The sequence below is a fragment of the Caretta caretta genome, chromosome 15 (genome assembly GCF_965140235.1).
Source record: "Caretta caretta isolate rCarCar2 chromosome 15, rCarCar1.hap1, whole genome shotgun sequence".
NCBI classification, from domain to species: Eukaryota; Metazoa; Chordata; order Testudines; family Cheloniidae; genus Caretta; species Caretta caretta.
The window spans coordinates 2,251,575-2,266,243 of record NC_134220.1 but is presented as its reverse complement, the minus strand read 5'-3'; the positions used below and the strand labels follow the sequence as shown (position 1 = coordinate 2,266,243).

General features: G+C 56.6%; 1 protein-coding gene across 11 annotated transcripts in view; it reads left to right on the top strand.

The window, feature by feature from the left end:
- Positions 1-14,669, top strand: part of EMID1 (EMI domain containing 1) — a 94,977-nt gene that overhangs the window by 61,722 nt on the left and 18,586 nt on the right. For all 11 annotated transcript variants that reach the window (XR_007352920.2, XM_048822260.2, XM_048822264.2 and 8 more), the window contains exons 6-9: positions 1,920-1,981; positions 5,790-5,934; positions 9,731-9,775; positions 11,025-11,132. Coding sequence is in view for 10 of the 11 variants with exons in the window: in XM_048822260.2 (XP_048678217.2) it covers positions 1,920-1,981; positions 5,790-5,934; positions 9,731-9,775; positions 11,025-11,132 (360 nt within the window). In the remaining variant the exon portion in view is untranslated. The remainder of the gene's footprint in view (positions 1-1,919; positions 1,982-5,789; positions 5,935-9,730; positions 9,776-11,024; positions 11,133-14,669) is intronic.

Sequence of the window (14,669 nt, the reverse complement as noted above, 5' to 3'; positions counted from 1 at the left end):
GGCCCTCCCTCACCCACAGCGACAGGTACCTGCTCAGCAGCAGGTGGCCCGAGCCCGCTCCAGCGGCCAGGCAATGGGAGACCAGGTGGGGAAGGAGCTGTGAAGGGGGTGGGCAAGGACGTGCTGGCTTGGAGCAGGTGTGGGAGGCACAGGGGGAGTGGGAAAGGCACCAGAGGCAGTGCGTGGGGTGGTCACATGCCCCCCAACCCTAAAATTGCCCCCCCCCATCAAGAGTGACAGGTTATTTCTGCTGCTTCTCAGACCTCAGCTGGTCGGTAGCAGCAGTGGGTCAGTCAGGAGCGTCAGTTAAGCACCCACAAGCTCAGATAGTTTCCAAGTCTCCCGGGTTTGGCAAATTGTGGAATTAAGGATTCACATGAGTGTGAGCAAGTACGGGTGTGATCCCACATAAATCGATTGGTCAGTCTATTGTCATACTCTCTAGCTATCATATTTATAAGGTGCCTGTCATCTCAGTCTCTGGTATATTTCCAGTACTTCCTGCATTTGCTTGGATTGGAAATCCTGTGCCAACAGCCTTCCTCACGGTACCTGAGCACTTTCCGATCCTGATGGCATCCAAGGGAAATAAAGGGGCATGCCTAGAAAATGATCTGACCAAGTCGAGGCTTGAAGAAAGGCCTGTTTCAGGTCTGGCTGGGAAGGCCCAGGGATCGGTTGTTATTTGCCCAGCCCTGGTCCAGAACCAGCTTTAGATCATAACATCTCTATCACTCGCCATTTCTGTGAAATCGGGTAAAGGACATTCCCAAGGCCCTGCTGTGTGACCCTTGTAAATCCTTCTAGCCTGGGCTCAAGTCCCGAAGACCAAGAGCCCGAGGCCTTGCCCACACTGGCCATTTACGCCAATGACAGCCACTGGGGTCATAGGCAACGCATGGCAACTTCCCCGCTTTCCCTTGGGTACTCGACCCCACCTCTATCTCTGGCCCTGCCCCCATTCCAACCCTTCCCCAAATCCCCGCCCCAGCCCTGCCCCTTCCTTGCCTCCTCCCCGAGTGCACCATGTTCCCGCTCCTCCCCCTCCCTCCCAGCAATCCGCGGAACAGCTGTTTGGCAGCGGCGGGGGGGAAGTGCTGGGAGGTAGGTGGAGGAGTGGGGATGCGACACGGTTGTGGGGGTGGAGGAGGAGGAGGAGGAGAAGGAGAAGGTGGGTCGGGGGGTGAGAGGAGCTTGGTTGCCAGTGTGTGCAGAGCACCCACTAATTTTTCCCCGTGGGTGCTCCGGGGCTGGAGCACCCATGGAGTCGGCACCTGTGACTGGGGCAGCTGTGCAGGTGCAGCCCCAGGCTGAGCTGTGTGCCCCAATGGCTGGAACTGGGGCAGGCCCCCAGGGTAGGCATCGTCCCTGCTGCGGGAGTGCTGTGCTTGTACCTGTCTTACACCACAGCGGGGCTCTTACTCCTCAGGGTGAGCCCCAGGGAACGAGTCCTGCCTGGAAGTGAGTTCTGGTCTCCCCCCAGCAGGTGGGGTCTCCTGGGATCAGGGTTAGGACCCCCTGGGGGAGCAGAATGTGGATGACAAAGAGTGACAGGGCCTGACTTGTTTGGTGCTTCGCTGTCCTGGAGCCGGGGAACAATGGGTCCCACCCGCTTGGCTGACAGATCCAGGATTGAGCTGAGACCTCCAGAGCGAAAAGCGCTGAGTGGGGCTGTAGCAGACTCCTGGCCGCTGCAGGCTGGGCACAGAGTGGGTTACGCCAGCCCCTGGCATGCAGCCTACGCCTGGGCTGCCCAGGGAACCTTTGGCACAGAATGTTATGAGCCCACGTCCATACTCCCTGCCCCGCACTCTTCCCCTCCTCTTTATTTCCTCCCCACTCCCTCTCGCTGCCCCTCCATCCTGCCTCAGGTTTCTCCCCAGTCCCTTTACTCTCTGTTCTTTTGGTTGATTTCCCAGGGTGTTTGAATTGCAGCAAAGTGGTGGAACTGACGGCGCGTCTCAGCAGCCTGGAAGCCAAGGTCAGTGTCTGTGTGGCAGGGGGCTGGAGGCGGGACGCTGGTACAGGATCAGGGAGCACAGGGTGTGGTAGGGGAGCCAGCCTGACCGTCTCACCTCAGAACTTTGCATCTCGTGGAGGTTGGGTTCAATGTTGAGTCTGACGTTTACCCCTGGATCCCAGTGAAATCTCATGGAAATGTAGAAGGAGGTTGGCTAGTCCAGCCCCTGATATTCTGTGTCACACTTGGAGTGGGGCTGCCAGCTTGTTCATTTTAAACAGTTGCCTTTCTTTTTTCATCAACATTTTGTGCTATCATTTTTTTAAGTATTTTTGTTTATTATTCTTCATTTCCCCCTTCTTTTCTTTTTGCCTTATTCCTACTGGAGAGGTTCTGCTTTCTTTTTCTGCCCAGAAATGCAATTCCTGGGACACCTTCCTTCATCCTGCAATTCCTGTTTTACCCTTTGAAATGAAAAGAACTTCAACATTTCAAAAGGTTGGGGCAAAATTGCATTTGTTTTGTTTTCAGCCAGCTGTGCCAACCCCAGGAGCAGACAGCTGTCTCTCTGGAGTACTGACACAACGCCCATTACAGAGAGCACCCCAGAAGCGTCAGTGTGTTTATCCTCATGACCCCCAAGGAGGAAGGGCAGCGCTATTATCCCCATTTTTATGGAAGAGCTCAGTGACTTGCCCATGGTCACACAGGAAGTCTGTGGCAGAGTGGGGAATTGTACCTGGGTTGCCTGAGTCCTGGACTTAGGGTCACTGGACCACCCAGCCTTTCTCCGTAGAAGTGCACCGTGTGTAGCAGGAGGTCAGCCCCCAACAGATAATCCATCCCCGTCCCACAGGAATTGCAATTCTAAGGCACTCGCAGAAGTTACGTAGGACAAGATAGAGCATAGCCAGGGTGTGGCATGGCTGTTCAGAGGCTGAGTGCTTTATGAAACAGGTGGGAATTTAACGGTTGACTTTTCAGTTTGCTGTAAGCATTTAGGGGAGGACAGATGGTCTTCGGGTTATTAAACCATGGGACTCCGGACTCCTGGGTTCTGTTCACAGCTCTGCCACTCAGGCAAATGTGGGCGAGTTACCTGTGCCAATGCTGTGAAGCCCCCGCACCTGAGACACACACAACTAACAGGCCCTTCAGACCAGACTGTGGGGGACTGGCCTGGCAGCGGAGGGGAGGAGGGGTGGATCTGGTGCCTGGTTTCTATCCCTGTGTGATATGAATGGTCTCCAGTTGGGGTAACACCAGGCCATAGGGTGTGTTCCTTAGGAGATGACACTCCGTGGGATGGACTGTCTGAGGACTACAGGAGAAGTGTCACTAAGACCAGTTGGCCTGGAGCCCTGGGGAATGTGCGGGTGAGGTTTTGTTGTGATCGCATCACCCCTCAGGGCTCAATGTCATAGGGAGGCCAGTGTATTAGGGGATTGGGCTCCCAGGTTAACCCTCTGTGTGCTTTAACCTTTGCTCTGCTTTAGACCTGGCATCAGAAATAGAGAGCCCCAGGGACTCACTGGCAAGAGGGGTTCTGCCCCTGTAGCCCATCCCAGAGATTAGTGCTTGATCTTAGCAGGTGCGCCAGGCCATGGCAGTTGGGCACATGCCACCTAAAGGCCCAAGTCACTATATCCTAGAAAGATTCCCCATGGCTCTGACCAGGACTTTGGCACAAGGAAATAGATTGTTCCCAAGACCCCAGCCCAGGTTTTCCATACGACCCTTTGCACACCAGGGGCTTTTCTCCATGCAGAGTAGCACCAATTTAAGGTGCAGGAGGCTGTGTGGACACTCTGACCTGGGTTAACCCCACGTCTCAAGTGCAGTTGTTCCAGGAACAGCTGCAGCAGCACAGCCCAAGCGTCCAGTTAGGTGTGTCTGAGCCCTGTGGCCTTGCAGACGCACCAGGGCCACATGCCCTGTCCTTAAAACGGAGAAGGGTGCTGGGTCCCCCCAGGCCCTGTCCACAGGTGCAAGGGCCAGCTCATAAACGGGACCAGAGCAGTCAGTTATGGGTAGGACCCTACCAAATTCACGGCCATGAAAAACGCGTCGTTCACCGTGAAATCTGGGCTTTTGTGGGCTTTTACCCTAAGCTACACTGATTTCACAGCGAGACCAGCATTTCTCAAACTGGGGGTCCTGACCCAAAAGGGAGTTGCAGGGGGGTCACAAGGTTATTTTATGGGGGATGCAGTATTGCCACCCTTACTTCTGTACTGCCTGCAGGGCTGGGCGGCCGGAGAGCGGCGGCTGCTGACTGAGGGCCCAGCTCTGCAGGCAGCAGTGCAGAAGGAAGGGTGGCAATCCCAGACCAGGCCACGCTTCCTTCTGCCCTGCTGCCTGCAGGGCTGGGCGGCCGGAGAGCGGCGGCTGCTGACTGAGGGCCCAGCTCTGCAGGCAGCAGTGCAGAAGGAAGGGTGGCAATCCCAGACCAGGCCACGCTTACTTCTGCCCTGCTGCCTGCAGGGCTGGGCGGCCGGAGAGCGGCGGCTGCTGACTGAGGGCCCAGCTCCGCAGGCAGCAGCGCAGAAGGAAGGGTGGCAATCTCAGACCAGGCCACGCTTACTTCTGCCCTGCTGCTGGGGGTGCCTCTGCCTTCAGAGCGGGGCTCCCGGCCAGCAGCTGCTGCTCCCCAGCTCCCCAGCTCTGCAGGCAGCAGCGCAGAAGGAAGGGTGGCAATCCCAGACCACGACATCCTTACTTCTGCCCTGCTGCTGGGGGTGCCTCTGCCTTCAGAGCGGGGCTCCCGGCCAGCAGCCGCTGCTCCCCGGCTCCCCAGCTCTGCAGGCAGCAGCGCAGAAGGAAGGGTAGCAGTACCGCACACAGCCCCTTACAATAACCTCGTGACCCCCCCAACTCCTTTTTAGGTCCGGACCCCCGCAATTACAACACCATGAAATTTCAGATTCAAATAACTGAAATCGTGAAATTTACTATTTTATTTTAAATCATAAAATTTACTGTTTTAAAAATCTGATGACCGTGAAATTGACCAAAATGGATCGTGACTATGGTAGGGCTGTAGTCATGGGATAGAACAGAGGGAATGGTGGGCTTTGACCCCCTAATGCCCTCAGTTCCCTGAGAGGTTCCTGGGTATCTCACAATACACAGCAACAGTTTTCTACAAGGCAGTGTGCCTGAAGGTGGCTTGGAGGATGCCAGGATGCCTACCCACAATGCAACGTGCTTCTGCCTGATCAGTGTGATGCACCACCCCTAGCTGCCGAGTGTGAGCACATCCTGCTGAACAGTCGGTGGCTCTATGCCGACAGAACTTTTACCGGTTCACATCTCCAGTGTAGACAAGGCCTTAGGAAGTGGTTTAAGCTAAATCAACATAAGCTGCTGTTAAACTGAAATAGGGGTGTCCACACAAGGGCTAACTAAACGAGTTTAATTCAGCTGATGCAAGTTTGTGCAGAGACAAAGGCTACCAAGTCAGAACACCAAGGCCCTTGAGCCCCCCTCCATGCATTTAGCAAAGCTGCAAGTTCCTCCCCTCAACCCCAAAGCTCTGAATGTCCAGGCAATGCAAAGCTTCCTCCATAGAAGTACAACACCAGACCCTTGGGTGGGACGTCAGGGGAGATTGAACCTGTGACCTCTGGATCATAAACCATGAGCCTCTGCTGAAAGGTTCTGCTGAGAGCCAACGCTGCAGCAGGCTCACCAATCTCGGAAGGGCATGCTGAGTGGCTGCGGGTGACAGCTGTCAGTGCAGAACCATCGTGGGGAGAGGAAATGGGCCCCAAGTCTGTCTAGCGCAGTCTATCTGGGCGCACTGCTGGGAACTCTCTCTTGCTCGTAGGTGGCATTGCTGTCTTCAGCTGAGCCTGCAACCTCCCTAGTACCCAACAGACACCTCGTAACCAACGGGGCTGCCCCCTTGGATTCCTACCAGCTCTGGGGGTCTCCGTCCACTCATGGGAACCCTGGGGATGAAGGTGTGAAAGGTAAGTGAGAGCCGGGAGCTGCTGTGGAGGAGCTGAGGCAGTTGGAGGCTGCAGGCAGGAAGCCATCCTGAGAGCCAGATGTGTGTTTCCTGCCTAGACCTGGATCCTTCCTGCTCCTGCAGAAATCCACATGCCCCAGGTCCCCTCCATGCCTAGCCCTGGAGATGGAACAAGCAGGACTCCACTGGGTCTGAGCATGGGAGCTGGGCCTTTCCATCAGTTCAGAGCCCAGTCCTGCCCAATGCACTCAAGCAAAGCCCCCAGTTTGGTCTGCCTGAGGATAGCAGGATGGGCCCTTGACACTGCCTAGGGCCCAGTGATGGGTGAATCCAGCCAGGCTGATATCCCCACTAGCACACCTTTCCCTGGGTTCCTCCACCTCCGCCCTGTTGTCCTTTCACTTGTAACTTTCCTGAGGCTTAAAATCTTTCCTGAGCCTCCAGACTCTTCAGCTGTGAATCCCCGTCATCAGGAGTTGTCACCCCTCTGCCCCAGTCCCAGCTTGGGTCAACACAGTCCACCTCCCAAACACTCCCTTCGGGTTTCAGTTGCATATGAGATTCTTGTTGGCCATTGCAGTGCGCTATTAAACGGCTGCTGTGTTCCACCCTAGATATTAGAATCATAGAATCATAGAATATCAGGGTTGGAAGGGACCTCAGGAGGTCATCTAGTCCAACCCCCTGCTCAAAGCAGGACCAATCCCCAACTAAATCATCCCAGCCAGGGCTTTGTCAAGCCTGACCTTAAAAACCTCAAAGGAAGGAGATTCCACCACTTCCCTAGGTAACGCATTCCAGTGCTTCACCACCCTCCTAGTGAAAAAGTTTTGCCTAATATCCAACCTAAACCTCCCCCACTGCAACTTGAGACCATCACTCCTTGTTCTGTCATCTGCTACCACTAAGAACAGTCTAGATCCATCCTCTTTGGAACCTTCTTTCAAGTAGTTGAAAGCAGCTATCAAATCCCCCCATATTCTTCTCTTCCACAGACTAAACAATCCCATATTCTATGATTCTATGACAGTCCTTGCCCCGGGTGCCTGCAGTCTGTCATATGAACATGGAGGAAAACATAGCAACAAGAGAGGATGAAATCCACTCCCGACGTGCAGGGCTGTCTCCAGCAGTCTGTCTGTCTGTCTGTCCCAGAGCCTCCCCCCTCACTTGTGTAGGGACATGGGTCTTTAGAGGACAAGGGTAGGGCTTGCTGTCCCACTGCAGCCCAGACCAAAGCAAGGGGCTCAGAGTGGAGCCTCTGCCACGTCCCATCCCCCACTGGGCAGGGACTGCACCAGGCCATGGGAGTTTAATTGAGTGCAGCTGAGGACCAGGCTGATCTGGCTTTGGCTCCAGCTCCGTGCAGCAGGAAGATTTATCAGGCCTCCCTGGTATTTTGTTGATATATATATATATATATATATATATTTTAATTATTTCATAGAATATCAGGGTTGGAAGGGACCTCAGGAGGTCATCTAGTCCAACCCCCTGCTCAAAGCAGGACCAATCCCCAATTTTTGGCCCAGATCCCTAAATGGCCCCCTCAAGGATTGAACTCACAACCCTGGGTTTAGCAGGCTAATGCTCAAACCACTGAGCTATCCCCTGCTCTGACAGGCCATGTGTTTGTGCTTTAGGGGCAGAGCAGCAGCAGGAGGGTGGGGTGATAAATGTATAGCTGTGTGGCACAATTCCCTTCTCCAGCGCCCCACCCTTCCCCCAAGGGAACTGAATGGTAGCCAGACTAGGACGCGCTCTTGGGCTGCTGTGTTAATGGGGGGGAGAAGGGGCTGCCCAGGTAGTGCCCACTCCAGCTTCCAGACAGTCAGTGGAAAGGCTCCCATTGGGTCCGCTGGGCCTCTGGGAGGGGCTGTGCTGTTAATGGGCCCTTGGCTGGAGCTGGTCTGGGAATCGCTCCATCACCCCCATGCGGGTGCAGGCTGCCTTGCCATTGCAGCGCTGAGCAGAAAGGCAGTGGTGAGGGCCAGGACAGGACCCATCACCTGGCTCGAGAGGGCGTGGCCAGCTGCCGTGCCCTGAGTTAGACCAGTCCTAGGTGACTGGGTGTGGTCGGTCCTAGGCAAGAGCAGAGGTGCTTAGGCCTGCTACTCCATCTCGCCCCAGGCATGCAGGTGAAATGGCAGAGGGAGAGAGCCCACAACCCCACAGGGATACTGCGAGCAACAGGCCCTTAGAGCCCCAGTGAATACTGTCCCGAGATCAGCTGGCAACTGGGCTTTAGAACCAGGCAGCAAGTCTGTTGGGCTCCTGGCACCTGGCTACTGCTTCCCCAGTAGGCACCTTCAGAGATCACCTAAATGACTAGAGGAATTTCCCCTGGTCGCCATTGTCACAGTCTGGCTGGGAGTCTAACAACAAGCAGATCCCAGCTAAATGAGCCACCGGGACCTACCCAACATGCCCCAGAGATTGAAGGGATGGGGCAGGTCAGATGGCTTCCCTGCCTCCTGCCATGCAGGACCCGGACTGGCTGGGAGAGAGGAGCTTGTGTGGGATCAAGGAGCAGGGCAGATGTCAGCCATATCTCTGGGTGTGGCTCCTGCTTTCCGTGTCCTGCCTCCCCTGAAGACCAAGGACAGTCCGAGCACAGGGAGGGCGACCAGAGAGCTGGGGAGACACGTGGGCAAAATGAAACCAAAGCATGCAGCAAATGGGTTAGCAGAGCCCTGTGTATGGGGACGAGAGGATGGTTTATTCCCTGGTGGGGATCAGGGCCCCCTGAAGGAGGGGACATTGGCAACGCCCGGGTGGCTGAGAATATGAATGGAGTCTCCTTTTGCAGTGGGAACTGGATAAATCATCCGCTACTTGTAAAGCAAAGTGCTTGGAGAGGAGTCCTCCAAGGGCCACCTACACCGGCACTACAGACAGCGCTGTAGGTGGAATCAGTATAGGCGCGACTCCCTAGCATGAGGCTGGAGGCGCTGTCTTTCCCATGAGCCACACAACCCAGACTCTGTCCAGCTGGAGTCTTTAACGATTCGAGACCACTTTCCCCAATGCTAGAGAGTTAGCCCCAGAGTCCCAGCCATGTCCCAACATGGCCAGTCCCATTCTGCCGCCCTAAACTCAGCTGGACAAGGTATTCTTCATTGCCTGCGGTCACCATGGGCTGAACAGCTGCTGCACTCTGCCCCAGAGGTGGCTGCAATTCAGCACTGGGCAGAGCAATGCCCTTTGTAGCTGCATATCAGTCTAAGTCCTTGGGGGTCCCACGGCCTGAGAGATGTTCTCACCATTATCAAAGGAAAGAAAACAAAGGCAGAGACCCGATTGTCCTTTGCTCCCAAGGGCACCGGTCTAAGGAAACCCCTGTTCTTCCCTCTGACCCCTGTTTGCATTGTTTGCATTGCAGCAGTGCCCAGGTCGGCGCTCCAGTCGTTGAACAGAACCCCCAGTGCCAGCTGCTGTCTAAACATAACGCTGAAAGGTGCCCCCCCCAAGAGCTTGAAGTCCAAGTAGAGCGCCCCTGGTGGTGGATCCCTGCAGAGCAGAGCTGAGGCCTGTGGCTGTGGGGGGCAGAGAGGAGGGGGGCTGTGGCTGGACTCTTGCCTGTGCTGGATAGTCAAGGGGTGTTGCTCAGCAGGGCCGGCCTGGCCTGGCCTTTCCCCAGCCTGGCTCAGAAGTAAAGTTGCTTCCCAGTGCCAGGTAACACCCCTGGCACCAAGAGAAGGGGGTGGCAGGGTGAGCTGACTCTGCCAGGCTGAAGGCAGAAGAGACCATTGGCTCCAGGGAGCAGATTGATGCCCAATTCTCTCCTTCATTCCCAGGGAACCCAGGAGAGATGCTGCGGGGAGCCGTTCCCGGACGGGATGGTAGGTGACATTTTCTTTCTAAGGCATAAGAGAGTTCCCAGCCCAAGATCCCTGGGGCAGAGACCAGCAAGGCTAATGGGAGAGGCTCATGGATGCCCTTGGGGGGGCAGTAGGGAGGGAAAGAGATGGGATCAGAGGAGGAAGTGAGAAGCAATGGAAGGGAAGGGGGGCGAGTCTCCACTGCAGGCTCTGCCCCTGCCCGACAGGGCTCCCCTCTGCTTCTCATCCCTTTCCCCTGATCCCTTGGAAGGACACAGAAGCCAATGCTGAAGTATTGCTTAAATCACCAGCTCCTTCAAGAGTGGAGTGCTCGGCCCCAGTGCAGGCGGGCACGGGTGCAGGCCAGCCACAGTGCAGCCGTCAGAGCGGGCCCAGGGGTCGGGGGCAGCTGGAGTGCAGCCAGTAGTGGGTAGGAGCGTTCCCAAGCCAGCAGGCCGGAGGAAGGAGAAGTGCAGTGCCCCAATGGGCAGGGCTGGGGGTGGGGGTTTCCCCAGGTGATCGCCCTGCCCGTGCATATGGAGTCTGTAGGGCGCCGCAGGGCGTGAGGCCTCTCGCCTGGCATTGAGCTGGCCGGATCCTGTCTAGAACGTTTTACTGAGTGAGATGTGGGCAGCACGGGTTGGGCGTGGGCACTGGATGGCTCGGGGCAACGAGACACGGAGCCCTTTGCTGCCAGGTCACAGGTTCCGGTGCCCCTGGCTGGGTTCCAGCTGAAAGCCGTTGCCTTAAGGCGCCCATGGGCACTGAGTTCTCGGGGGACCAGCCCTGTCCCTCCCTGGTGGGCAGGTGTGCCTCTCAGAATGCCACCCTGGCATGGCCTGGGCAGGTGCGGCTCCGGGGTGAGGGGAGCTTCAGGCCCCCCATCAGCTGTCTCAGCACGGGGGCTGTGGACACTAAACAGCAGGGGGTGAGGCCCTTTGGCAGGGGCCAGCATGGGGGGAGGCTCGTCCCACCGCAGACCGGGGCTGTGGATAGAGGGCTCCCGCACTCGGACCTCTCAGCCCAGCCCCTTACAGCACCTCCAAGATCCACTCCCGTTGGTTTCTGACTGTGGCGGCCACAGAGCAGTGCACTGCCCAGGGATGCGGCCACCCTTCTCCTTGCGGGTTGGGATTGGGGGAGGATCCCTGGGGTTGCCCGAAGGGATGGTCGGTCTTGCTCTCCTCCTGTCCTGCCAAGGAGGCACGGCCTCTGGCAAGCACTGCACTGGCACCAGACCGGGTATTTCCTTTTGCTCTTTCCGTTGCAGGGAAACCAGGGCCGCAAGGACTCCCAGGCCCGTTGGGTCCCAAGGGAGATCCTGGGAGCCAGGGGCCAACAGGAAACCCTGGAGCCAAGGGTCCCGCTGGACCGCCAGGTGAGTCTTGGACACTGAGCCCAGCACAGGGCACTGCTCCAGAAGCTGGGGGCCACCATGGATCCCTGCACCTTGATGCCAGCTTTGGACAACCAGGCAGGCATAGGGGCATCACAACTGCCACCCCGGTCCCTGCAGAGCCCAGACCCCTAGCATTGGCTGGCATTTATTTGCAAGCTATACCAGAGCTCAGCGCTTCTCGGCCGGCAGTCTGACCCGCAGAGCTGTGTGCGTGGGAGGTGGAGGAGAGAGAGGGGGAGCCGATCCCAGCTGCACCCTTGCTTTGGTCCTGATCCAAAGCCCTGAACTTTGCAGGCAGGATCCCACTGACACCAGTGGGCTCTGGGTCAGGCTTAGCCCAGCCAAGGATTTTGCCCAATGGATGATGTTGATTGGCTGGTCCATGGGCTATGTTCCTTTTCTTGGCATTTTTTTTAGGGCTGGGATGTAGGAATCAGGGTGGGGATCTGCCCTGTCCACACTTCTCTCTCCAGCTGCTTCAGAGGAAGATACTGGAACCGACCCAGTGGAACACCTCTCTTCTGGGGGAAGAACCTGGACCCATTAGTTAGAGGTTGGCTCATGCCCCTCTCTAGTGTAACTGTGGACATTCTTCTCATCCAGAGCCATGTCTAATCCTTTTTTACTGCTATTCAGCTCCGAACCTCAGTGCTACCCTTGATATCTTGTGGCAATGAGTTCCGCCAGCTAATTATCCATTTCTAGATGAGTATTTCCATGGTCGGTCTTAATCGAGCTGCCTTTCAGTCCCATTGAACGCCTGTTTGTCCTTGTGTGCCGAAGGAGGGAGGCTAGGAACACCTCACTGGCCTTCTGTAGCCTCTTTGTTTCCTTGTACCCCTCTGCCATAGCCCCTCTCCTTTGTCTCCTCTCAGCACCCCAAACCTTTCAGGCTCGCCTCAGTCAGAATTCTCTGACCATTCACATTGCCTGTCTCTGACACCCCCCATCTCTATTTCTGCTGTCCCTTTTGGAGGCAGGGCAGCCCGTATGCAGTAGCCTAGCTGCGGCCAGAACATTGATTTCGATAAAGGCATTATAGTAGTTCCCCTATTTTTCTCCATCCTATTCCTTTTGCATCCTAACCTCTTGGTTGCGTTTTGAACCCCAGCTGTGCACTGAGCAGAGGCCTCGATGGAACAGCTTGTTGTACATCCCAGGCCTTTCTCCTGAGATGCCACAGTTCATCTGGAACTCAGTGAGATGCGGGTAGCTCAGATCATCCCTCCCAATCTGCATTGCTTTGTGATTGTCAGCACGGAATTTCGTCGGCTGCCCAATGCCCTCGTGCAGTTTGGTCCCTCTAAATTTCCTCCCAGACCTCTCTAGTCTTCTTTCTCTTGGGACGTCTGCAACGTGCTGCTGTCTCATTGCTCGACTCCTTTTCCAGGTGATTATTTATTTGTATTATGGGAGCGTCTCCGCACCCTAGTCATGGAGCAGGACCCGGTGTGCTCAGTTCTGTACAATCACAGGGCACAAGGGCAGTCCCTGTATGTAAGACATTAAACATGCTTGTCAGTGTGGCCTAGTGAATAGTGCACTGGGCTATCTCAGGAGATTTGGGTTCAAGTCCCATCTCTGCCGCTGGCCTGCAGGGTGTCTTTGGACAAGTCCCTTCCCCACTCAGTGCCTCAGTTTCCCTGCCTGTGAAATGTGGCTGAGGACACTGACCCTCAATGAAAAGCACTAGCTAAGAGCTAGGGATTATCGTAGCAGACCGCTCCAACCCTAGCACAGATCCACGTCGCACCCTGCGATGAACCTTTACCCAGGTTTGAACTAGGCCATTTAATCCTGCTCGGTCTCTGCCACTTTCAGACCCAGGATGGTGCTTTGCCTCTTTCCCTGTCAGTTCCTTAATAGGCTCAGGGCGTGGGGTCTGTCAAAGGATTTGGAAAGTCCAAATAAATGACATCAGCCTAGTCCACGGCATGCTAATCCTTCTTAGCTCTGCAAAAGGATCTTTCCTTGAGGGAGCGCTGTGCCTTCAGGTCAGGGCTGGGGATGCACACCCAGGGAACCCCCTGCTCCTGGGGCAACTTTGGGGGAAGCTCAGGACTGCATGGACACAGAGATGGTCCCTCCCAGGTTAGTGCTGCTGGGAGTGGGGCAGGTTTGCATTGCCATGGAGACTGGGATCTCCCGAGCACAGATGGGACATGGGGGGAAGATCGGCCCCCTCCCTACGAGGCTGAGCCAGGAGCCAGACTGGGGAAGGAGTTAATGCTGGGAGCTGCAGTTGCTCTTGGCAGCATGTCTCGGAGTCCCAGTGGTCTGTGTAATGTTTATTAGGCTTGGAAGGTGTCCAGTGCTGTGTCGCTTCCGGCCTTCTGGAGTTAAATGTTAACAGCCATCCTCCCCAAGGGCCCCACCAGGTCCCCATGCAGTGCACGCACCCTGCTCCCTTCCAGCCTTGGCATCCCTCTCGCATCCCCTTTCCTTTGTTCTCAACCTCCCTGCGTCCTCGGGGAGGCCTGCGCAAGTCAACGCCAGCTCCCGCCCCCTCTCACTGCATGCTCCCTGTCTTCAGCTGCAATCCACCACCGGGCCAAGGGCTGGCTGCTGAGCCCTTGGTGCCAGTGGGCCCTTCTAATCGCCTGGTGGGACTTGGATCTCCAGGAGCATGGGAGCCATGGGGTCAGCAGAGCTGATCCCTGCCCTGTACCTGGGAGTTGGTGGGACCCACTCCAGGGGCTGTGGCTGGAAGCCCCCCTGGCACTGAGCAGCCCGCTCCCCATGGAAGTAGGAACAGCCAAGCATGGCAAGGCAGGTGGGGGGAGTGGGAGAGGAATGGGATGGGGTTGCTGAGCCCCTCCTCCCCTCCCCGGGAAGGAAGGAGACCTGTTTGTGTTCTAAGCCCGCACCGTGATTCCCCCTCATTCATGATGGGGCGTATGACTTATCACAAACCTGCCAGGCTAGGTTTCCCCACCCTGGCAGTGCCAGGGGAGTGATCGGGACGTAGTTAGTCTAACCTAGAGGGTAGAGACAGAGCCCAGCCTAGTGGTTGGAGCCAGGAACAGAACCGGAGTCAGAGCTAAACAAGGCACCGGACAAGGGCGCAGGGTTGGAGCAGAGCGGAACCAGCCAGGAGCAAGGCGGGGCAGCAGTGATCGCAGCCACAGACATAAGCCTTGAGCAGCCAGCAACCTGCTGCTGCTGAGCTTTTAAACACAGACCTATCGGCTCCCTGCAGGCAGTGGGGCAGCCGCCAGGCAGGTGATTCTGCCACAGCCCAACTGGGCTTGTTAACCGGCCGGGCTGAGCCAGCTAGCTGGGGGAGCTCAGGCCTGGGTTCCTGGCAGGGAGGATCTCGCGTTTTCCTCCTGACACCTCCCCTTTGCTCAGAGCCTCCCCTTTCCCCTGGCGCGAGGGAACGGTGTGGTGCCTCCAAGCTGGGCGTACCCATTTGCCAGGACAGCCTGAGCCCTCACACCTGTTTGGGGGCTGGGAGAACATGGCTGGGTCTCTCCCCTCCCATCTGTGGGTGCTGGGTCCCAGCTGGCCCCTAGC